This window comes from Lathamus discolor, chromosome 3, assembly GCF_037157495.1.
Source record: "Lathamus discolor isolate bLatDis1 chromosome 3, bLatDis1.hap1, whole genome shotgun sequence".
Taxonomy (NCBI): Eukaryota; Metazoa; Chordata; class Aves; order Psittaciformes; family Psittacidae; genus Lathamus; species Lathamus discolor.
This window is the reverse complement of record NC_088886.1, coordinates 11,567,516-11,593,829: the sequence shown is the minus strand read 5'-3', so window position 1 is coordinate 11,593,829 and position 26,314 is coordinate 11,567,516. Positions and strand designations below refer to the sequence as shown.

Genomic DNA, 26,314 nt, shown 5'->3' with positions numbered 1-26,314 from the left:
GAGGAAACAAAAACAACAAGGAGATTTTAAAGTGCATTTGTGGTAATCTCCTCAATTTGGGTTCTTTGTATGATTAACCTTTTCCAAATGTTAGATTGTTATGCTTAATTATCCTGGGATTTAAATACTTCACTGAGCCATAATACAGAACTAAAAAACTCTGCAGCTGCTTTCTGAGAAATCCTAATCTGAACTCATTTAAAGAGTGACCTTCCTTCAGGATAGTTGTTTGCACACAAACTATCAACACACTTTGAGGAAAATTTGAACCCTATAAACTCTATGACAATTTGTTTCTCAAAATGTCTTAGATCACACCTTATAAAACTGCAGTTCTCTACTGCAAGAGAAAGAACCAAACAACCAGTTCTAATAACTTCATTAAAAAGTTCCCTTAATTTTACAAACAGTACCTTGGATGTAAGGTCTCGGTGGAAAATGCCTTTATAGTGAAGATAGCTGATTCCCATAGCAATGTCATATGCCAGTTTCACCCTCATTGGCCAGGGCAGATGCTGGTTACTGTCTAATAGTTGTTCCAGGTTACCACAATTGATGTACTGAAAAGACAAAGCAACATTAGTAATTATTTAACTTCATATATTGTCAGGAATGTAAAATTCATCATTACGTAAGTGTCCTCAGATCAGCTACACACTGAAAGCTTTTTTTTTTCCTCAAGGGCTAAGCAGGCACAAAGTCTGCAGGTCAAGGGAGTCTAAAAATGTCTCCCTTCACTGGCTGTACCAAAGCATTTATGTTAAAGATGCATGCACAGCCACCACTGCATTAGCTCTGCAGCATTTAAATACTGGTATTTATATGGACCCTTCACAAATACCAACAATAGAGTATCACCCTCTCATTTCAGCATGAGTAAAATAAGGTCAAAAGGATGAAGAGCTGACTCTCATACAGAAGGAGTCAACAAAGAAGGGTCTAAGCATCCAGGTGTAAGAGCATGATCAAGTTCCCAAATATCAATTCCCTAAAGGGAAGCAGCATCAAAGAAAAACACTGCCACATGTTGCAATAAATTACATTTTTGCACTGCTGTATCTACAAGTCCTAACCAGCAGCCTGATTCCCTGTGTTCAGCACTGCATCAACCCCATCAAATGGTAGTCCTCATGAAAAGGAACCTACATTAGGTATGAGATAAATTTTACAAAAGACAGTGCAACAAAGCAGCACCCAGATAATACTAAGAAATATAACCCAGGCTTAAGACATAGCAGCTCCACTGCTCAAATAATCATTACAGCAACAGAGGGCTTACGCTTTATGTAGAGACCCTTCATATCACAAGAGCAGTTACGCTGTGCTTGAGTAGCTTCTTGTTTCACTCCCTGATACCCCACCAGCAACAAAGCAAAAGCTCACTCTGGAAAGAAAACCTGGCATCAATGCAGTGACTTCTCTCAAGAAAATCCCAGCAAAGCAGACAGGATAATTTGGTCCCAAGCCTGGTCCAAGCATGAAACAGCGCAGCAGGCTGTGCCAAGTGTGCTCCTTTGTGCCAGACAGCTCCCCAACTCTCTCTCTCTAGAGGCTTTGAGCTTTCCTGTGTCATTCACCCAGACAAAACACGTGCCACCATTATCAAATTAAAATAAAAATCAGAATTACAGATCTTGGTGTCTCAGAAACTTTGAACTTTGTTGTATTTTGTTGAGCTTCTCAGAGCCTCGGAGCCTGAAGCACAAGCAAATATGAACCACACACAGTATGGGTGCAGCTGATGTGCTCAGACTATGCTATGGTAAGGAGAGCACATATAGATAGGCCCTATCTTTTTCTGAGCTCGCCTGTTAATTTTGAAAACCTTTTCCAGCAGATAAATAGTTCCTTGTGAAACTTGTGCAATGAGGCCAAGTTGTTTGGGGAAATGAGGCACAAACCAATGTTTAACTGCCACAAAGTGGTGCGGGACTTCACTGCTCCCCTCAGCTACTTGGCATATCCCTTGGGAGCTGGGTTCTTCCCAGCTGAAGCACAGCAGTGCATTTCAGTGGCAATCCAGGACATGACCTTTCTCTCTCTCTCTCCTCAACAACCTGTCCCTTATGCTAGCAGCATGAGTCAGGAGAGCAGAGCAGCTCCGGAACAGGTCACTCTGAGTTTATGCAATCTCCATCCTTGGAGATTTTCAAGAACAACTGGACAGAGCTGCAGCCAACGTGACTCAAGGTTGGAAACAACGCTGCTTTGAGCTTTCCCAACTTTGATCTTTCTCTCTCCTTGCTTTTATTTGAATCCCTAAGGGGGCTACATGACTTTATAGAGCACTCGACCTCACACACACTGCTCAATATAATTATTTTTTTTTAATCACACGATGCTAGCATGCCTAAGGAAAAAATGGTGAATAAGATTTCTACAATAACTTCTATATTCTCAGCCTCCTTGGAACACCGAGCAGCACTTTACATCTAGTTATGTTCAAATCAGAACAATATTGACCAACCTGGAACAGAAGGCACTAAAGCTCAATAACCCGATTATAAAGTGACACATCAATTATCTCAAACCATTTCACCTTTCTCAGTGGGCAATAACAGACCATTCATACCGCACTACCAAGCTTTAATTCATTGGCAAGAGAATGCAAGGGGGAAGGGAATTTCTGGCCTGGCTTTCCACTTTGGTTAGGGTCAAACTGTGCCATACCATGACAGTAATTGCTACAGAAATGCTTATAAATAAAACAAGCAACCCCTAAGACAGCATTGGCATACACACTGAACTATGACAATAGCTAGCTACTATTTTAAGCTTCTGTTTTCCTTTTCAATAAAGCAGCCTACTGATTTGATCCACTGCTGCCATATTAGTTAGGTGTATTTAATATATCTATTCCCTCAGCACCCTTCCTGTCACATTGGCTTGCAGGGTAGGCTCATACATTTTGACCGCAAGGACTGGATTCTAGCAAGAGCTGGGTGAAAACTGACACACCTGTAGGACACAGCATGCACGAGCTGCAAGGGCAAGGCTCAAACCTGACTCTAGCACATAACACAAAACACACTGCCTTCTATCCAAAACTGCCACCTAGCAGACTCATTCGTTGGAGATGTGAGTTCTGTTTTTAGCTCTAATTTCTAGTGTATTTCTATGAAGCACAGCAGGATAATCACCAAGCGAAGAACTGAACGAACAGTTTCCTACTGACATCTTTTCAGACTCCAATTGATCTCAGGCTTTAGCTGGCCAACAGCTAGTATTTGCCTGCAGAATACTGAATTGTTCCTAAGGCAAGAAGCACACAGAGTTCAGTGCTCCCTCGTATCACATAAATAATCCAGTTCCTCCAGTCATTCAGGCTGATAATGCAGACAGACAGCACGATGGCCTATTTTTTTTTCCAGAGTTCTTCAACAATGCCTTTTTGCAACAGACACAAAATCACGTACATTATTTCCTAACAGCCAGTGCAACTGAAAGAAAAATACTTGTTCTCAGTCTCTTACTAGCACAAACCAGCTCTGTGTGGTAAGAATATCCTCAAGGATAGTACATGCACCTCTCCCAAAGAGAATACTGGATTTTGTTTTGTCCCTGAAGCATCTCAGTGATGGTACCGTAAGGCTGCAGCAGACACATCTCAAAGCATTATTCTGCTACAAGAGCCATCGCATAAGTGTACAAGCAATTGGAGCAGAGATCCGATCGGGCTATGACAATGAAAGCAAAGGCCACTACATTTCATAAAGAGACCTCACAGCTAAATGGAGCAGTGTTCAGACCTTTTCAAACCCGGTATCATCAGGTTGCAGTGAAACAGCTACCCATTATTCCTCCTGCTAGCTTTTTGTCATGTAACAGGACACCAACACACTCTGTTTATCTGGTTGCCAGAATCTGAAAGTAACCGCTTCAGGTTGTTGATTTTTGCATTTATTACAACTCACCACAGTAAATTTGACACTGGTTTAAAGGACTTGGTATTTTAGCCCACAAAAACAATCTCTCCTATAAAATTTATCTGTGGTAAGAGCTCAGGCTTTTGCTACTACAAGCAAAGATCAGCAAACTTACTTCTTACACCTCTCCCAAACCTTCTAAGGCAAGAGGGCAGCAGCTTCTTTGAAGGAGAAGTTACCCAGAAGCTCAGCCAAGCGTAGGTGCTTTCTGGATCAAAGAGCCTTGAAGAGGCTTCTGATGTAATAGCTTAATGCTACAAAACGCAAAAGCAGCAGTATATAACCCTTTCCCATACAAGAGTCAGGGCACAGGGGACAATGCAATTTTAACCTAAGAACAGCACAATAGGACTGCTTCCTTGCAAGACGTTATCAAAGTCAAGCATACGAAATGAGGAATGGAATGAAATTCAGGGTATAATGGTACTTACATATGGCATTATATGGTTAATTTCAAGGTATTAATACTAAACTTCAGCAGGCACATTTTAGCCTTCCAAATTTAAAATAAAAGTTTGATTACACTAATATGAGAACTAGAAGCTTTTAAAGAAAAGGCTCATCAGATTCACGTGATGTGATTCCAGCAGTTATTGCTCAACAACAAAGACTCCAAATATTGCCAACTCTGTGGGGGCAGACTGAAAGGAACTGCAAAGAGTTTTCAATACTATTTTGAAAACAAATGCTCTTTCAATATGAAGGTCTAACATAAATAAGCCACCACTGCACAGGAAAGCCAGAAAAAACTTGGCCCACTATTTTCTCAGCTTTAAATGTCACAGTTTGCCATTTAAGAAGCAACAAATAGCCACAAGACACCCCTATACAGTTGCCCAAATGTTGCCAAAGGCAATGCATTAAGTGGTTAAGAAAAGTAGGTGTGGAGAGACCAAATGAGGTGAGTAAAGAGCTCTGGGGACCCAGAGCACTACAAGACAAACATTGAGATAGCAACGAACAAGTATACTGGAAAAGCCCAATGAAGAAAACAGGCAGAGAAGCAGGAGAAAAAAGAAACCAGAGTTGTGGCTGTAGTGCTTTCAATGTGGAGAAGTTAGAGAGATGTCAGAACAAAAGCCAGAATACATAGTTGGACTCTACTTGGAAAGAATAATAGTAACATTGCAGACATTGGCAACATGCATTGAAGCAGTGTCAAAAGAGATAGAGCTTGCATATTTGTATCATTTCTAATGCTGGAAGTAAGAAGGTAACTTTCATGCCGAATAAACTTGAGATCTTTACACTCGGCTATCTGCAGAAGTTAAAAAAGTTTTAAACCACCCATTCCAAGGAGGACACAACCCACCCTTCAGTTCTCATATGTTCAACAGTCATCTGTCACAGTCGGCACTAAGTAACTACTTTGAAGGCTTCTGGCTGCAAGACAACAAGGCGATGTACCCTTCTGCCACAAGTGACATAATTAGCTACAGTGGGAGGACTGGAAATTTCCTCATTTCCCTCACTTTTTTCATTAGCTTCAACTGTTTGGAACTGGAAAAGAAAGAGAGCATCAGTATGTTCAAAGCTACAATATGAGATACTGTATATGTTCATACACCAAGACTGACTACCAGATTAAATGGACTTTAAGCTACTTCATAGACTTCTCTTTGTTAAAGAAAACCTCCCATGGTTTAAAAACACACAAACCTACCTCACCCAAGAATCTCTAAGCAGTAACCTTCCATTTCTAACTCGGTGATTGCACTAAATAAATCAAAACATTAAAACCAGAACAAGTTGAATGTTTAATTTGGGCTGCACAAGTATTCTTTTGAACAGCAGGTGAACTAATGTTGCCAAGGAAAAACCCACAAGCACCAAAGAGTCGGAACATGCAGGTGAAGCAGACACGTTTCAGAACAAAGCTCAGATTTTTCCATGAGGGACCAGAAGGGCTCAAGTGGCTGGGAAAAACAGTCTGATTGAAAGAACAGAAGAAAAGCCAAAAGTCTTCCTCTAAAGGCCGCTGCTCAGCTGATAAAAACCAAAGGGCGGGGGAATTCTGTAACCTAAAGTCAATTTCTCAACCAGTATACACTATTCAGTTCTTTGCTAAAGAATGATGTATTTTCTTTAAAGGTGTTAACCATTACAGGATTAAAATAATCTTTACAAAGTGTCGTCTATTCATAGAGGAGAGGGCAAGCTTCCTCATGCAATTGTTACAGCCTAGTTACTCATCAGAACTCAGAATCAAATGCCAAGAAACGCAACAGATCTACCTCTGTTCCTTTTTCCATGTCAGTTGTGGCACTGATTGATTCACTGGCTCCTCCTTCTAAAAAGGCCTGCACAGGCATGGCTTATTTTATAAGGGCAAACAAGAATTGACATGCACTAACTCAGGAAGGAGCTGTAATGAGAACCATTTGTTGCATTCCAAACGTTTAAGTGTTGGCATGGAAAAGAATATGGCAAGATCTGTCTTCCTTTAGTTCTCTACATTCAACAGCTCTTATGGTCAGCATGACGAATTTATCCCTTTCCTGTCATTCCATTCAATCAAAAAAAATCTCATGTTCGCTTGCTTGCCTGCTGCTAGAAACAGATTACTGGAAGGAAGGCTTCAACTGCAGGCACCTAGCAACAATGCACTATTGCAACCCATATGTATGAAGTAAGGTTTATGGATGCTCACTCACATTCAACTTTGAAATATTTCAGGAAATAAGCTTATTTTGTCAGAACCGGAAAACACTCCCAATGTATCTATACAAACTGACCTTGATAACCATTTTTTCCTGTAATTATATTAGTAGAAAAAAACAGAAAGCAAAGAAGGCCTAACAAAACCCCTGCATTTATAATCTGAAGTCATAACCATTTGGATTCTAAATAAGAGCCCAGTTTAAGTGCAGATAAGAATCTGGGATATGGCAAGCTAGCAACGGCATAAATTAGCACACAGGCACAGAAGAGAAAGTACCTTGTTGCTGACACAGGCATGAGAAACAGCATCTCTACAATAACACTTCTGTTAAGAGCAGACGGCTCTACCCATAATGACAGCATTTCAAACATACTATACACTCAATTCTGCCTAGAAGCTAGCTCTAGCCCCCGACAGGAGCCTCTTATTTAAATAAGGTCTTTTCTCACCTTCCCCACAAAGATACCAGCAGTAGCAGCCCACAGATTATGTGCCTGCAAAATTCCAGATAAACAACCCGTTTGCTGCTTTTTTTGACATAAAAGAGCCACAAGGATCTCCTGAGCACAAAAGTTATAGCACAAAAACACCTCTCGTAGTACAAATTTGGCTTAAATTCTGCACAAGGAATACTGGGCTTGAGCTGTTTCAGAGTGCTTTTCCAAGCCTCAATACTCCAGCTGGGCCGCAATGTCCATTTACATTTGTGGGTGCTCAAACACTTTATTGGTCATTACAGAATGCACCAAGATCCCCTATTTATAGTGGTGTACAAAAGCAAACATAAAAGCAATCTTCTTGTACAACTCAGTTTCTGAATGGTTTGGAAGGCTGACAAGTAAAGTGAAATGAGGAAGTGAAACTACAAACCACTTGTTAATTCAGAGGTATGTTTCCTGGGGTCCGGGGTGAAGTGGGAAGGGGAAGCGAGAGCATTACAAACTGAATGGACTGGAAAATATATATGAAAAAAATCCCAGACAAAAAGCTAACAGGCCAGCATCACAGTATTTATTTGGACTGCATTTCTTCATACACACAACTAACAAGAAAATCTAGTCCTCCAGGCAGTAGTCGTCTCTCCTTCCACTCTCGCCCCCTCACATCATAAACAGTTGAGAAGCTTGCATCTTCTCACTCTTATTAACCTAGACATGTTGCCAGGATATCAGAAAGCGACCACACAAGAATTGCAGGGGTTGCAGTTCAAGAACGTTTTTCTTTTTCACTTGAGACAATGGCAAATGGTCCAGTTGGCTTACAATGAGTGTCAGAACAGTGACACTAGAAATCCCACCCCCAAAAAACCCCATGCAACACACATAGGCACCACCTGCATGTGTGTGGCACACACATGCAGAGGAGGGAGAGAAAGGAAGAGACAATGGTGTTTGCTGTTTGCAGGTCAACATTTCTCTGCCACTTATCTTACTTTCTTCTATCCTTGAGATATTCTAAGGAGGGGGAAGAGGTTACCACCAGCAAGATACTTAGCAAGCCTTCCTCAGAACACAACATGCAGCTCATTTAAAATAATAAAAAAAGTCCCCTGTGCACGATTACAGGCTCTGAAGTGGTGAAACAAGTTAATCATCCTCCCACAAGAGGAGGAAAAACTTAAATACAACATACAGCCTGTGTAGATAAGAGAGAGGAGAGAGAGGGGAGGGAGAGAGGGAGAGAGAGGGGAGGGAGAGAGAGAGAGAGGGGAGGGAAAGAGAGAGGGGAGGGAAAGAGAGAGGGGAGGGAAAGAGAGAGGGGAGGGAGAGAGAGAGGGGAGGGAGAGAGAGAGGGGAGGGAGAGAGAGAGAGAGGGGAGGGAGAGAGAGAGAGAGGGGAGGGAGAGAGAGAGAGAGGGGAGGGAGAGAGAGAGAGAGAGGGGAGGGAGAGAGAGAGAGAGGGGAGGGAGAGAGAGAGAGAGGGGAGGGAGAGAGAGAGAGAGGGGAGGGAGAGAGAGAGAGGGGGAGGGAGAGAGAGAGAGAGGGGAGGGAGAGAGAGAGAGGGGGAGGGAGAGAGAGAGAGGGGGAGGGAGAGAGAGAGAGAGGGGAGGGAGAGAGAGAGAGAGAGAGGGGAGGGAGAGAGAGAGAGAGAGAGGGGAGGGAGAGAGAGAGAGAGAGGGGAGGGAGAGAGAGACAGAGAGAGGGGAGGGAGAGAGAGAGAGAGGGGAGGGAGAGAGAGAGGGGAGGGGATAGAGAGGAAGACAAAGAGGGGAGAGAGAGAGAGGTTTAGCCATGACTTCTTCAGTTCATACATAGGCATTTAAAACAGACTAGAAGTCAAAGTCTTGAACATTCAGAAGTTCTCACTGAAATAACTGGTTGCTCATCTCTTCTGATCTAGCACCTGTATGCATAAATATAGACTGTGTGCCTGAAGTTAGACTCATCTTTTCAAAGCCTTAGCTTCTCTATTTACATGTGTATTTCTTTAGGGTCTCGATTATAGTACTTTCTACATCTGAACTTCCTTTTCTGTGAGAACTCGCCCTTCTCTCCTCCCCTAACCACATATTGCAAATGCATCTTGCAGTTTCCCTGTGCCTTCAGAACAATGCACTCCTTGCACATTGCTTCTCATTGCCTGCACTCCTTGCACAATGCACTCATTGCCTGCTTGCTTTTGGCATAAGGAGAGACTTCCTCTGTAGAACTGTCCCTAGTGTGTTTAATTTACCAGGTCACCACCAGCCTACAGTAGGTTTTTCCTTTAACTGATCTGCCAGTACTTCTCTCCTGAAAGAGAACCTGTAAGGCCAACTTGCATCCTCCATAAGCCAAAGTTTTTGCTGGCTTTCTCTTTCCCACAACTGAACTTTTTACTACAGCATTCTGAGAATCACAGAATGGTTTGGGATGGAAAAGGACCTTAAGATCATCCAGTTCCAACCTCCCTGCCATAGGCAGGGACATCTCACCCTAGACCAAGTCACCCAAGGCTCTGTCCAACCTGGCCTTGAACACCGCCAGGGATAGAGCATTCACAACTTCCCTGGGCAACCCATTCCAGTGCCTCACCACCCTCACAGTAAAGAACTTCTTCCTTATATCTAACCTGAACTTCCCCTGGGGTTAAGTTTAAAATCCCATCAATTCAAGGACCCACTTGAACCTCTTGTACTTAGTATTCTATCTCTGCAAATATACACGACAGGAAGTCACTCTCTTAAAAAAAGAAGACGCATTTTGGGGGAATCAGGCACACAGCCACAGGAAATCACACAAATTCTGTCATTAAAGCTTCCTCCTGTCCTCAGAACAAGCGCCGGGATGAAGTACAGCAGCGTTTAATTTCCTATCAAACTGAAGCTATGCCACAAGGGCCCCTGCATTCCATGGGGCTAACTTGGTATAACCAACCCAAAAACTAAGTTAAAAAAAAAAAAAAGAGAGAGAAATCCTCTATTGTTTAATGTTTTCCTGGGAAACCCCAGGTCTTTGATCACTGTACTCAGACAAGAATGGTTCACTTTCATTTGTAAAAAAGTAAATAGCCATCAGATGTAGGGGAAAAAAAAATAATGGAAAGATCACCTAACTTAAATAAGGTCCTTTACAAGCTTTCCAAGAACCTGACTTTTGATACTTAAGCACTCAAAATTGCAACGCTACAAATCAGACAGACTCCTGCGGAGGCCTGTATCATTTTTGCTGGAGAAAGAACTAAAGGGTCAAGCACACCACATATGCCACAACATCAGCCTGCAAGAGTATGAACTGGAGATGGAATTTCAGCCAGAACACTAAATTTCCTGCCTCCTGACACTGAAAGCCAGGCCCCCTTGTGTGATTTTAAATGGACTTTTTCTCGTATGTGCAGCACATCAAGCTGTGCTTGGGGCTAAAGTCTTTTTTCCTTTTAACTAATTTACAAAAATATTTGGTTCCCAAGGAAAACAGTATAAACAAAGCAAATAGTATGTACTTTGTCTTAACTTCTGTGAAATAACTTCACTAAGACACACTGCTTTCTTGTTACAAAATAATTAATGAAAGCTTAAAATTATAGCAAGTGTAACAGTTTCCAAATCCTATCACGACCCTCCCTTTTCTATAAGCTTTTTAAATGCCACTTGCTTTGAGCAATCTAATTCACATGTACCATGTTTAGATTTAATGTTGCATCCACTGCTGCATAGAGATGAAACAGGTTTACTTCTACCTTTTATCAGCCTAACTCGTATCTGATACCGAAGGTAGAGTGGCGGGTACCAGAGCCTTCAAGTCTTCAGCTGTTGGGATAATGAACCATGTAGGCTCACTACAAGTGCCTACAGCATTATTTCAACAAAAATGGGATGTATTTGGCTTATAAAACAGCATGACGGTGCTCACATTCTTCTGACCCTCACTCAGTTGATAATCTAGACTGAATCATTACCGGAAATGGCTTGTTTGGTTTGAGGTTTTTAGAATCATAGAATCATAGCATAGTTAGGTTTGGAGAGGACCTCAAGATCATCTAGTTCCAACCCCCCTGCCATGTGGGGCTCTCCCTTTTTCATTCTCCCTTTAAGCAGACACCCCTCATCTCAAACCAATACAGTTGGTTAGTCTGGCACTCTCCAGTTAATACTGCATCAGGACATGGTTGCTTCTAGAGCTACCCATGCTTCTTGACACAGATCAATAGCACAGGAATGGGTCTCTTCAATTCTGCAGGCTGAGTAATGTCAGGTATATTAAGCCTTTCATACATGGATCTCTCAAGTTGAAGAGAGACATGCTGCAATCCTCTAAAGAGACTGAATACACGAGAGAAAAGGACACAGAGTTGAAGATGAAACATGATGCCTTGTATGGCACAGAGAAAGGATGCGGTAAAGCTGATCATCAAGCATCAACCTACATTTGCTGAGAGTGCATTCAGCCACTTTTTATAAATTAAATTGAGAACCTGAGCAAACTGTTACAGCAAAACTGAAACCAACACTCCATATGCCGTGAAGAGAGCAAAACTAAACCCAAATATGGCCCAAGTGTTGACAACTATTTTTAAAATCCTATTACGAACAATGAAGAGATGAAGGGAAGTGTCTGCACTGAACCAAGCTTATAAAAACAATTATAACTGCATTTCAAAACCATCAGAGATGTACTAGGAATCATTTTGCAAGCTACACAGGAACAAGAAAAAGCACAGGCTCTATATGTGGTCCTGGACAAAACCATTGAAATAACTTATTTCAGATGGACACATACAAGTGCCTAATAGTAAAATTTATAGGTAACTTCTTTTTTTAAATATGAAATAATTTAAGCAAAAGCTAAAAAATGATACTTTTGACACAAGAAAGCTGAAGCACATCCCGAGGCTTCTCATTTCATAGATTCAGGATCTTTAAAATTTCAAAACGATATTGCTAGATACTTGGTTTGCCATCTTACAAACACATTCATCTCAGAATATAAACAGAAGCTTCATAACTTTTTGGCTCTAAGAAAAGTCCTTATTACCTATATTTCCTTTCAGAAAAATAGCTGTTGTATGTGACAACAAAGGTGGTACTTTCAGTTCTTCCCAACTTAACCCTTGTGTTCACACGCAATGAAGTAGAAAGCTCAGACAACAGATTTGTCTTTCTGTACATGTTTAGTTTGCCGGGGTTTTTAACCCCAAAAGATTGAGCTGATATTCACATGCGCCAAAGCAGGCACACAGTAACAGAGGCTTTGCGTCTTGTAGGTTCACCTTAACTCTATTCCCCAAAGTAAAAAGCTTCCACAGTTTTATGTATTTTAAAAAAGGATGATAGAATTAACTAGATATTTCAAAGCATTATTAGCTCTCAGCATTTTTTCTGTGGTGTTTTTTTCAAGAACAGAAACATAAAGCACTATGCAAACAGTGAACAGCCCTAACAGACACCTCATGTGATGCATTTATTCTCTTTTAGTACTGGTAAACACTATTGCAATGAAATGGAATGATTTCTCACCTTTTGTTTTACAGGCTAGCCTAGTCTTCCTAAAACCTGAGTTATTTCCCTTTGTTTTAAACCCTCTTTCTGTTTCCATGACCCCTGTTCTTCTGCTCAGGCCCTACAGCAAACTTCTCACACAGTCCCTAGTCATTAAGGGGGAGCGCAACTACTGCTGCATCAGACAAGGTGACCATTAACTCTTCTCTAGAGGTCAAATCCCTGGGGTCCAGACAAATGGTTTTCTCTTGATCCCAAAGCAAGTATATGCAAGGCCTGACTCTTAATGACTCCTGTAAGGGAAAAGCTAATGAACCCAAACAACCAAATTAACAGAGGAAATAACACAGATGTGTGCTGGCTGGACTTCTAGTCCTACAACAAAAGCAGAAAATTGGGCAAGCAAATAACAACAGGTACTCTAGCTTTATACCATATCACCATTCTTGTCATCAAAGCACACCTACCTGGAATGAAATATATTCAGTTCTAATACCCAAGTCCATTCCAGAAGGGGTATAAAGTAACCACAGTCTAGTAGAGGACCCGAGGCTCCTGACATACTTTTTGGTAAGGCTGAACTTATACTTTTGATACTTGGGGTTTATACCTGCAAAGGCCCAGACTGCCTCTACACATTACATTTTCCAGCACTGGCATCAGTACAGCACCATAGAAAGAACTCTTCTTCCTATGGCCAGGGAGGTATATCAAAATGAAGCTGTAGCTCTAACAAATGCTACAAAAAAGATCTGAACTAAGGACAAAAAGAATAAAGCATACAAGTAGAGATTTATTACAGTATTAATCCACAGGTCATGCTATTCATTGGCTGAGAGATTATAAGGATCAATTTAATCTGCAGAATTTTACACATACTTGGAGTTCTTACAGAGTTTAAGCAGCAGGCCCTCTGCAGCATCCTACAGCCAGGAGGCATTTGAAAATGCCAGCTGGTGGCTGCTGACAGTAATCTGAAAGATACCCTTTGTCATCATAGGGTGCTAATCTATTTTTAAAGTTACTTCAAAGTAAAATCCATCTTTTTACACTGCTCTGTATCAAGACTTATTCCTCTAAAACAAAGACATGGAGAACTAACAGGAATATTCTCAAAGCTGCAACAAAACTATCCAGGTTTGCTCAGTCACTCACTTCATTCCCCCAGAAAGTCACAGCAGTTGCCAGTTCCGCAAGTCCATAAAGTAAATAACTTGACATACTGCCCAAGACATCTAATACACACAAGTAAGATACTTTATGTACGCAAATGAGACCAAATTGGACCAGAATTACAGACCAAATCTGAGGAGAGACAAAGGACTGAAACATCTCTATGTATCTCTAAAACATTTCCCCACCCCTCCAATTTTTTGCTCCTCCTCTTGATTTTCTTTTCTCAGTGCTGCAGTCACAAACACCGTACAAAGAGCCTAAGGAAGATTCCAATGAGGGTAGCTACCGAACAGTACAAGATACGGAATACAAACTGATGCAGAAGACTCTAATCAGTGCAGCTTGGCTTTACACATTAGGTAGTACCTAAACCTTTAATATTGCATGAAGTAAAGGGCTTCCCTAACAACTCCATATTTTTTTCCCACAGAAATTGGAAAGCCAGCAGTATTCAGCAGATGAGTAACACTTTCTAACTGGATGAAGTTGAGAGATCCTTTATTTCTTTTAATTTTTTACTTGGTGCCACCTTTAATACAACTTTCATCTTCTCTTCAGTTGTCTCCAAGCATAGCTTAATCAAGTGCAGCTACTCTTTTGGGGGACAACCACCTAAGCCATCTTACCCAGGAGCTAAACCCAAGCTGTTAAACAGGTAATAACTGAGTAGCTTGGGTTGGAAAGGACCTTAATGCTCATCTATTTCCAGCCACCCTGCACAGGCAGGGACACCTTCCACTAGACAAGGTTGCTCAGTACCTAACTGGGAACAATTCCTTTGCTGTATGGAGTATTTGCAGAATGACTGATAATAGGAACAACAGCTCTAAGGACACAGAGTTCCCTAGGGTTGACAGGCTATTGTGATCACCAAAGCAGAGTTAAATATTTGCAGTGCTACATGAGTAAAACTGAAGTTATTCAAACAATATGAATCACACTGGTAGAATAACAGCACGGATTAGCAAGTACTACAGGAGATAGGAGGAGGAGGGAACAAGGAAGGAATGATGTTCCAAGGCTTTTTAAAACTTTCAGAAGGGTGCAACTGCTATCTAGAAGGCAATGTATGCCTACAGGTTTTGCTGTAGCATAAAGATTTCGAAGAGGATGTCTAAACAACGTCTGTCAGGTTTTCTCCATTCTAGGGTCAAAGGCCCTCCATAGAAAGGTGCCTAAGAACAGAGGGGAGGGAAAAGAGAAAGAAGGAAAATAAAATAAAACTTAGGTATTTTAATTAAATGACAGGCTCTGCTTATGCAAGCTGTATGTCAGAAGGACCTTCTCACTTGAAGAACTTACTTTTCCTTCAGCACAACTGTAACAATTCTGATAATTTTAAGCTTTTAATATTTTTTCTTCCTAATCAGTACTATCTCCAAATTAAAAAAAAAAAAAAAAATTAAATCCTACTTAAAAAGGAAGGATGTTGAAGGGCTGAAACTCCACTAACTGCATTTATAGTTTCCTTAATTGTTACTTTAATTTCTGTAATACTGTTAATTTCCTTATTGTTACTCTTGGGAGGAACAGCAGAGAAAGAAAGTTTTCCATTATCACAGAGGAACTTATTGAAGAAATCTCTCTCCCCTCAAAAGCCACAGGCTTTTCATTAAGATGAGCTTCAGGAGTAGAAGGAAGAAGGGGAAAGCATAAGAAGGGGAGAAGTGGAGGGAAAAGTCTTTTCCAAATTGCTACATAACAGCATTTTAGCCTCAAAACAATGAATTGTGGTTACTGGTAAAAACAGCAGTGTCCAATTCAGTAAGCTATTATGGTGCAACATGTCCAAATTATCCAACAGCCATTATCTTGCCCAAGATAAAAATTAACATGTCTGGAAGGATTTCCATAGTAATTTTTTTCCTGAGGTTTATGACACACCTATTAAAAAAAAAAAAATTGTAATTGAACTAAAAATATGCAGGAATTCAAGGAATTCTGTGGATTCTTAAAAAGAAAAAAATAAAATAAGCAGCAGTCAAGATTGTTCTTACAGCACTTTGTGCCTAATACCTTTGCATTAGGTTCTGCTGTGTTCACTATACAGTGCCACCATGCATTACTGCATATACCATCACACTATTTTAGACTGCAATGCACTTCCATTCGCCCCTGCTTGGGATGCATGCACCTCCTCCCCTGGAGAAGCCAGGAGCACAGAAAGGCTGGCTCACCCCTTAGAGTTCTCTCACCATTTCTCCAATGCCATGTATACAGCATCTTAAAACCAAGGCTGCCCAAATATGCTCTTAGACCCATGAAATATCTAATACTGCACCGCTGGGATGCAATCAGAAAGATAGACTAGGTAGAACACACCAAGAAGAAAGACTGAAAGACTGCAGGAGAGACATGTCAAGCAGATCCAGCTGCTGGCTAAATCAATACTGTCCACCCCTCCATCACAGGCCATGTGTTCCTATTGTACTGCCACTACCCTACTCCCTGCCTGAGAACATTTCAGTGCATGTCAGATCCTGCTCTGAGCAAGTAAATCAGACTGTAACAGTGCAGCATTTGTGCTCTTATTTTACTATCATCCACTAAGAATTAATAGCCATAAAACTTGATGTAATAATTAGCTATTGTTTATGAAGCAACTGCAATTTCAAGATATCCCAATCAACACCAAGTAATTCTCCCATCTTCATCTCCTATACACACAGCTGTCAGGGGTTTCATTTCCTTCAAGAGGAATTACCCAACTGTATGACTCGTTCTGTGCATATAGATACATCTACTTTTAACAAGATTTTAGTCTGACCTCTCTCTTAGAAATTCAGATAAACCTGCTTAAGGGAGTTCAACAAATAAAAGGTATTACATGGCTTTTAAATGCCAGACTGTATGCTACATTATCTGCTTCAGTGTAATTGCACAGGCCAGCAGAACCTGCAACAAAAATCAATCTGTTTGCCTCCCATCTAAAATGGGTATTTGCTCATGCAGCCATTCAGTGGTGTGTGTGGGATAAGATTGTATGCTATTGCTATTAAGCCACAGCTGCCCCATGCTAACTGGCTCACAGCTTCATGTCCCCTGGAGTGTATACTCTCTGCTAAACTCCTGGCAGTAACTTAGATGTGGTCTCTGAATGCTCAGCGGCATTTCACCCTGACACCAGAGCCTGTACTACTGTGCAAGTTTCTCTAAGTCTGAGGATGCTGCTATGTGCCAGGAAATTAAGAAATGAAAGTGAATAGAGAGTTGTCAGATTAGGAAGGTGGCTGGAAAACAAAGAGAGGCTTGAAGGAGAGGCTGGAATTAGGTTAGAGAGGCATGCAAGTACAGCAGAAAGCCCTACAGTTTCTTGTAGTTACAGAAACAAACCACCAGCTACAGATTAGAGCTGAATACTGGGAAAGGAATACCCAGTTCCTGGTTTTACAGAAAATGACCACAGCAAATCTGTGCCCATCAGCTCAGTTAGTGAAGCAGACTAATAACTGCCAAATCATCTGAATGGTACCTATTAATGCATCTACTTCACTTTCCTTAAGTGTTTCTGAACTACGTGCTTGCAAGGATAGAGGTCCCTGTCTCCTAAACCATTCTGTGACTCTAAGGATAGATACTGACCAGCTTCAAAAGGCAGATGCCATAGCTTCTGGCTTGAGCAGAACTTCAAAAACAATACTGGATTTTCAGAACTGGTAAGACTGTGGACTCGGAACAAGGCCAAAGTCCTGGTGCAGTCCATAATGAAACAATTCCATTCTTATTTTCAAAAAACACCAAACCAAAACAAACGGAAACTGCTTATTGCCAAACAGCTTTAAAAACAAAAGCCTCTTGAGAGAGTACAATTAAACCCATGTAAAATGCTGCCAACAGGAAAAAACCCAAGGCCTACATATGATCAACACCTTCCTTAAGCAAAAAAAACTGTTCCGCATGATCTGTGCTTAGCCTCCTGTGCGTTTAAACATGCAAGAAAAGAAATCCCTAATACTTCAGACTCTGTCTTCCAATAACAAAGTGCTGTATACTACTAACGCAGCCCCCTTAACAGGCTTATAAAATCCTCAAGGCCCCTCTAACACCATTTGTGATTGTTGCCCCTCCTGTTAATAGCACAAGCCATCTCATTTAATTGACCAAACGTTTGCCACAAGTTCTCAAATTCTTCTGTCACAGAAACAAAGACATACAAATAAACATGATTTTCTACTGCACCCTCAGACATAAGCTCTAAGTGATGCTACATCCCTTTTACTTTGGCATATCATCAACTGTACTCTCAAAACACAAGAAGGGATAATTAAGCTCCTTACAGAACAGGTCCAGCACAGGCTAGCGCAAGAGAGGAATCTCGTTGCAGTGACTCAGACACATATTGAGCAATGAGGCTTCTGAATCCAATTTCATCTCGAAAGAAGTGAAATCCCAGCAGAAGTTCTCTGGCGTCTAATAGTGTCAGTTATGTTGAGCACTTGAAGCTAGGAGACCAACTTTTTGGATCACAAGCTGAAAAAAGCCACGAGACAGTGGCTGATTTGTTCATCCTCCTGGGCTATATTCGAACTGGTGAGTCACCATGTCTGTCTTACTAACTCCTTCAGCTAGCCATTTCAGCCCCCTTCTCCAACCTCCAGAAGTCTTCAGAACTCAACCATTACTCTACACACACTTCAAGATAAAAAAATCCCACTACTGTTGCCAGAAAACACAACTAATTCCACCACTTGGACATACACAGCTCTTAACTTTGAAAAGCTCTGTAAAATCAAAGAACAACCACTGTATTGCACAAACTGGTGTATGGATTCCTTACAACAACTTACGATGGCCTTTGGTCACGCTTTCTTCTATTGAAGGCATTAAATATCCGCCTTGGTCCACTGATCACTACATGCACTTTTATAATATGCCATTAAAGCTATTCTCTTTCTCAAAATTTTGCAACCACCTTCTTCGTTCTAAAGCTTTTCCTCTTTGGTCTCAAGATGCTCCAGGAATCTCTTCTGTTACTCTGAATTATATCTATAAAAAGTTATTCTTTGAAGTCTTTCTTATTTTCTTGCCAAGAATTCAAAAATAGCTGAACAAAGCAAGCAGCTACAAAATTAGCTCTCCGTAAGGAAGCATCTGTGCTGGTTTCGTTTTCTTGGCTGTCTGGGTGGGGAGGGACATAAAAAAAAAATGGCAAGAAACTGGGATGAAGGAGAAAAAAACCACCCACCCAACCAAACAAACAAAAAACCAAACGCAAAAACCACGCTGAGGAAGATCTGCCAAGATTGCGTACAGTGACGTGTTATGTCTCTTCCAGGACATGTTTAGTGAAAAAGCCTGAAACCTCCCTGCTTTAACTGATCAGAGGTCCAAAAGAAATAGGCAATAACATTATCAAAGCCTGCCTGAATGTCTTCATCATTCCCTCTCCCAAGCACAGGAGCAGGGAGGGAGCCTGGAGGGGGATCGAATAAACTGTCCCTCTCGTATCAAAGGATACCTCATATGTGCTGTAACTTGGAATTTCTAAAGAGTCTTTACTTTTGCTCTTACACTAGAAATATGGCCATTGTGAAATAGTGTGCATCACTCTAATAGTAGCTAGAACTAAAACTGCAGAATTGGCACCCCAGATGGTGAAGAATTTCACCACCCACATATGTGCATCTTTGCCTCAGAGTGGCATATGAGAGCTACAGAAAGTGATGGCCACACATATCCGGATTAACTGGCATAAAACTATCCAGTCTTCTCATTTTATAGTAGTTTTTGGCAAGCACACTGGGAACCTGTTGTAATTGCTAATTAATAACATTCTTATCTTTGGGGGTGGGAAAGGGTTAATTTTTTAATTGATCAGTTCCTACAAAATAGAAGTAAAAATGAAACATTAACTTTACCAACCGTGAGTTTCCCCTCAATCTGTGCCCAAACTAAACCAGGAGAAAAAACATTTTATTGATTTTTGACTCAAAACAAGTAATGCTATTCCTAACAAGAGCATACTCCTTCTTTTTTTCCTGAGCAGTTTACAGGGTGATTAAACATACAACTCGGTAAAACTTGGTGGGAAGATTCACATGAACAGAAACTTTAGTTTCTCATTTGATACCCAGGTCTTGGCCGGCATATATAGGCAATGAAATAATCCCTTTCTATGGGATGCACATTAAGCTGTAATCTTGATGTTATTCCAAATAAGAAAGTAGTATGGATTGAATGCACCAATACCACCCAGCTGAAATGTTGCAGATTCACCTGTGAAACATACACACAAATGGAGTACAAGATTTAAATACAATGCAATGTCACTGAAACAACCATGTTTAGGGGCAGCTCAACAGTAATCCAGATCTCTCATTTAGAATAGTAACAGTGAAATTTGATGTTCCTATGTGATTTTTTTTTCCCTAGTAAGTGCTTCTGAAGAGACAAGACATACAAGGGCTATGAGCAAATGTACAGTTCTGAGGCCTGATTCTGCAGTCTTCCCACTGCATAGCAAGTAGCATGTGCTTAACTCACAAGTCACCATAACAGAAACTATCACTCAAGGTGAACAGCAGTCGCAAAATCTAGCCTGAGAACTGTTTTATATTCAAAGTATATCATGAAATAGTCTTACCTCAGTAAGTGCGTGCAGCTGTCCTTGATGCACACAGACACCCATAAACCTACAAGAAACAAGAAAAGAAAAGTGGTTTGGGCTTTTTTCCCCCCCTCTTTGTTTTTTCTTTAAAGAAACTGAGCTAATAAGTAGTGCTGCATATGCCATGAAAGAAGGAAAAATTAAAATCAGCCCCACAGATACTGCATACCTCAAGACTGATTATTTAAACATCCCAGCACAAAACCAAGTCATTTGTCTGTACTACAAAATAATTTGAATTAGCAATTCCAAGAGAGGACAGAAGACATTTCAAACTAAAGAAGGGAAGTTACTAATTTGACGATAAGCAAAATCCAGCATAGGATGATTTACACAGAGAGGAACAATCTCAGAGTTCTGTTTTAAGGAAGTTTAAGACAAGTTATCCACTGTTGGTCTGCATAGAAAATTACTTCCCTTTGCATTTTGCTGCTTCAGCGTAAATATGTTTCTTCCCAACCCATTCCTAACCACTCAAGAATATGATTGCACATACATGCAGTATGCTTCCCCTCCCCAACCCCTTATTTCCAACATCGGAATCAAAGCCAGTTTCAACAGTATCCAGTATACACACACTCCACAAAAGCTACCTACACCACACAAGGTTCAGACTCCTGCTGTTAACAGCAATGACTACCACCCTTGATGCTTCTGGAAAGTGATGGAGAACACACTAGACATCTGATTTCATTTCAGGCACAACTGAAAGCTCATTTTTGCCACCATATAAACTGACCTTAACAGTGACAAAATGCAAATTAACAGTAAACATCTCCCATGCAAGATTTCAGTAAAACTGAAAATTCTGCGCACTTCAGAGCACAGTTCAAGTATTGGGTCTTTTCAGATGAACCAATTCTCAGTTTTATCATTTCGATTTTGGTCTCAAGCAAAACCACACTGTCATTTCCACAATGTTCACAGATTTCCATGTTGCAAGCAAGTGATAGAAATGAATGGTTTCATTAAGTGTGACAGGAGAATCTTGTGGAGAAGAGTTTGAAGGAAAAGGACCTTTTAAATCCTTGAATACTTCAGAATTTAAACCCAAATTGATGCAAGACACATATAGTACTAGTTCAGCTAAGCTGCTTTTGAAGAAATGAATGATCCTCACTGTTCTCTTGTCTAACGGCTGACAGGTAAATTACAAGCAGCCAAAGAACAACAACATAGGTAAGGCCCTTTGCATAAGCCAAGCTGTGGAAATCTGTTTTTATAACCAAAGAATCCGGACTTGTACTTGAGCGTCTCTTGCCTGTTCTCACCTCCAGTAATATTCCCCAAATTAAATACGCAAGTACTACTTGGAGAGACAGTGAAAACCCAATTCCTCTTGTTTAATGAGGAGCAATAGGGCATGACCAGGTATCCAGGGAAAAGGGAAGAAAGATTTTTCTAGATATAACATCTACTCAAAACACTGCTGTTTCCGAGTTTCACTTCATCCAGCAATCACATATGAACAATTCTGCAAACAAGTTGACAAAGACTAAGAAATCCAGACTCCTCCAGAGCAGAAATCCGTTCCTTCCCTAATGAATTCTAAAAGTCTGCAGAGCGGTCACACATGGTCTTAATAGCTTTATTCACAAGGAAGCCTGAGGAAAAAGAGGGGGTTTTATTCCTTTAGATACGAGTTCCACTTAGCTTTCAAAAAGTATTATTTCCTCTTTTATGAAACGTGCTAAAGCACAAGGTTAACCGAGTACTGCAGTATTTTCATTAAGCAAAAACTGAGGCTAAGTAATTAAAAGTAATGCTTTCATCTCTGTATCAACTCTCCCTTTTTAAAGATGTATCACATCACTTTCAAATCAGGAATTCACTGTATTTGACTTAACTCTAAAATATTAATCCAATTATGAATTTAAATTTAATTTTGCCAAAATGTTGATGTCTCATTTTTACCAAGATGGAAAACCATCACTGTCACTCAAAGATTGGTTAGAACTTAACTTTTTCTGTCAACCTGTTTTGGTCAAGGGAAGTCTCAATGGAAGCATATTAATTACCTATGCTTCAGGCAGAAAAGACACACTGGCTCAGGTTACCAAGAGTAAGGGTTCAAAAATTCTTAATGGTTTAGGGTTTCTACAGGGAAGCAGACATACACTTCTAACTTTAAATCAGATATTAAAAACAAAGCTCAATATCATGATCTCATGGAAAAAAGCTGGACATAAAGATATATTTAGAAACCCTACATATTTAGAAGTTATTACCCAGGAAAAGAGAAACCAGATACACTGATAAAGGCAGAATTAATGAGTTTACAAGCAACATATTGAAACAATTTAAACTTTGTGTCAAGAATCTCAGTTTTCAGACTCTGGAAAATAGATTGCTAGAATAGACCTCTAGTGATCCAAATTCCTGGAAAACCTCACTGCTGTATCAAGCAATAATAAGCCACTGGTTAAGCCAAGGACTGCTGCAAAACACTGTTGGAAAGCATTTCCACTAAATGATAATACACACAGCTGCTACCAGGAAATACACTTTAACATAAGATTTCAATTTCTGAGATTGCCCCAGATGAGATTCCAAGTTCTGTGGATAGGAAGCTGACCTGCTGGTCCAGTACAGCTGAGATGATTCCTGTTGGCTAGACACACTGACTCCAGAGCCAAAATGTGCTCGTAGGTGAACTTCAGCAGAATGCCTTGTCAGCCAAAGGTTACACTTCCTATAAGCATTTCCAGTTGGAAGAAGCTTCAGTGAGCCAGTCATCAACAAAACAGGAGACCATTTGCAGATTTAAGGAAGTTTATTTTCAAGACAGTATATCTGGCCTTATCAGGAAAGCTGAAGCACTTCCAAAAATCATAACTAGTGGCTGGAAAGACTTCCCCAGAAGCTGCAAATATGAAGGATGTTATTTGAGTCCACCTTTGTAAATACAGTGCAGCACATTTCCACCACAAAATACTTCCTAAGTAATGTCAGCAATGTTCAGGTGTTTAGAAGTCTCTTTCCATAAACCAGGCTATTCTTCAGTCTGGAATACCTGTCCTCCCAGACAAGAGCTAGAGAAGGTACTCTGGATATTTCTTAGTGCATAACAGCAATTACCCAAACTGCTTTCAGTTCAGTCCAACTGCTTTTCAGTCAGACTGCAAGGGAGAAAATTCTAGACAGGAAAGGAGAGACTAAGAGCTGTAGCCTCAGTCTGCAATCTTTGCCTCCTTGATAAATCAAAGATCCAGATTATACAGCCACTGTGGACACCTAGACATTGAACACATGCTTCCCATTAAAAGAACTTCACTGGGACATGTTCCTGTTGCGTGGCTAAACCTGAGGCAGCTACAGTCAAACATAATAAATTGTGGTCCTCTGAAATCTACTGCTTGTATGAGAAAATTCAGCAATTTGATTATAAGATTAAGCATAAGAAACAAACCAAACACACCAATGCAAAAGTCTCTCAAATGAGCTCAGTAACACAAAGAGCAGGTCAAAAGGCACTGCACTGACAGAGAAGGATGAGGGTGAGTAAGAATAGTAAGTCTGCACTAAGACCCTCAATGTTTTAGGCGCCATGCTAGATTAAAAATGGATTTTAAGTTTTCTACTGTTTTGATGCTAGGCAAGTGTTTAATCTGTCCTTTCTGTAACACATACAACGCATACAGCCTCTCTTCTGCTGTCTTGTGCACAGCATTTCTAAAATACTTCTTTTTGATGAACCCCACTACACAGAGAATTAAAAGTAATTTTCTTTTTTGTTAAATTACTGTTTAATAGAGGACAAAGAATGTAAAAAGACAAAAGCCATCCTTCCAGCTATTCTAACAAAGCCCATCACAAGTAATTTCACAAAAAGAAAGGATTCAAAAGGAGAAAACTGCACCAAAAATACCCACCAACCTAGTACTGTGCTCCTAGGGTGCCAAATTTGTCTGAAAGGAGATGAAATCCAATTCTGCTTGAAAGAAGTGCATGCAATACTGCTTATTTGTGTGTGTGCACACAAGAAGGTGGATTTAATCATGACTCAATCTGCCTGCACGCTCACTGCCAAACACACAGCGATACCTCCAAGCGCTCCCACGAGAGCACTTAAGACATGAGCTAAAGCTTTCTGTGTACAGAATGTTTTAAATGAAGTCCCCAAGGTACAGATCAAATGAAGAAATACTTTTTCATGCAAACAGTAGTGATATTAAAGACTGAAATTCTATCTCAAAATCAAAGATACACTAATTTAAGAGACAGCAGAAGAGATGAAGAATCTGTGAAAATGAGAAAAACACACCTGTAAGACATTACCCAAATGAAAAGGCATCAGGTCTACCAGACTGCGGCCCTAAGGCTCCCAGCCTAGGACACAAGGACAGAGATTTATTGAGTCCTTTCCAGCCCCATTTTGTTACTTTGATTTGGGTAAAATTCAGTGACTACAGCAGCACATCAACGTTCGGGCAAGCAGCAAAGCAGTAAATGTTACAAGCATACACTAGACCTTTCATAACCCTGGTACTAGATCTAACCCAAGCCTTGAACAGCACTGCACTTTAAATGGGACTTAACCTAATAAGGAAGTGAAGAAATGCTTCAAACCTGTTTTCCCTAACCCCAGCAATTACAGTCTTGCCCTGTACCACCCAACCTGTACTAAAGCAGCTACAGTAAACATCTCATGGCACAAACCAGAACTCCACCTTGCTTTTCCATTCCTGCCCTCACCATCTTTTTTGAGGGGAGACGTGATAAAGCCAGCACTCCCACACTCAGGTCAAGGAGAAGTGTAGATCAGAGGGAGAAAAGCCTTCTAGTTCTCCGTGTTTAGCTTGTATGCCAGAGTGACATGGAGATAGGAGATGAAGTTGATGGTAGAAATGGAGCATAACATTCCAGGAACACCACTAGTCTGCTTTTAGAATCATAGAATAGTTAGGGTTGGAAAGGACCTTAAGCCCATCCAGTTCCAACCCCCCTGCCATGGGCAGGGACACCTCACACTAAACCATGCCACCCAAGGCTCTGTCCAATCTGGCCTTGAACACTGCCAGGGATGGAGCAATCACAACTTCATGGGCAACCCATTCCAGTGCCTCACCACACCCTTACAGTAAAGAACTTCTTCCTTATATCCAAACTAATTATATCCAATTTTGCCCTGTTCATTCCTGAAACAGCCCTAAGCTGGTCCCTGGGAAAAAAAGCAAAACAAAACAAAAAAAAAACCCAGCTCTTTCATAGTTTCTTACGATCATCAGACAGAGACTGAACAAAAAGTTACTACATTACAGTTAACATCTACTCTGCCTCTGGAATCACACCTGCTAACTGAAAAAGGAACCAGAGGAAGACAAGCAAAAAACCTCTAAATCCCCTTACTATTTACCATCATGCCATTGCAGCTGCAAGAGCTGGAATCTTCTGTTCCAACATCTACTTAAGAGACTATAGAGGTTTCACATTTTTACTAAAATAATCCCTCTAATAAGGGGCAGTTTCTTATTTTCTTAATAGATGTATGCATATATTTGACCACTAGAATCCTTATGATGTATGGGGATGGAATACTTACTGGGGACTTGGCAAGTGAAAACTAAACTCTTCACTTACATCAGTCTTCTGATCAAGACAGATCTATGTAGCTGCCAAGAGTAAAACTTGAGCACAGAAACACTGAAATGAGTAGGGATATTTAAAGTCAGATTTCCACTCCACACCCAGAAACACACGTCATTTTAAAGCCTAAATAACCAGATTGATACTTCAAGCATTAGAAGCAGAGAAACTGAAACACCTTGACGTAACTCCATCACCTAAAGTAGTACAAAAGTATCATGAAAAAAACAGACCTGCCTCTAGGTAATCTCTACTGAGCTAAAGAACAGAAGAAAGTCAGTAGCTACTGACAAATTCACGTTCCGGAATGGTGATTACAGGCTGGATATAAACCTCAAATGACACCTGTATTTGAATGTGAAAATGAGTTGATATGGATGGCAGAGAAACAAAAGCAGTTTCAAATAGTCAGCAACATTTCTTTTTCAGTCAGTGCAATCA

The 26,314-nt window shown here is 40.6% G+C and overlaps 1 protein-coding gene across 1 annotated transcript in view; it reads right to left on the bottom strand.

The window, feature by feature from the left end:
* Window positions 1–26,314, bottom strand: part of TESK2 (testis associated actin remodelling kinase 2) — an 86,156-nt gene that overhangs the window by 25,366 nt on the left and 34,476 nt on the right. The window contains exons 4-5 of the mRNA XM_065673486.1: window positions 20,264–20,312; window positions 414–560 (exon numbers count right to left, since the gene is read on the bottom strand). Of these exons, the coding sequence (XP_065529558.1) occupies window positions 414–560; window positions 20,264–20,312 (196 nt within the window). The remainder of the gene's footprint in view (window positions 1–413; window positions 561–20,263; window positions 20,313–26,314) is intronic.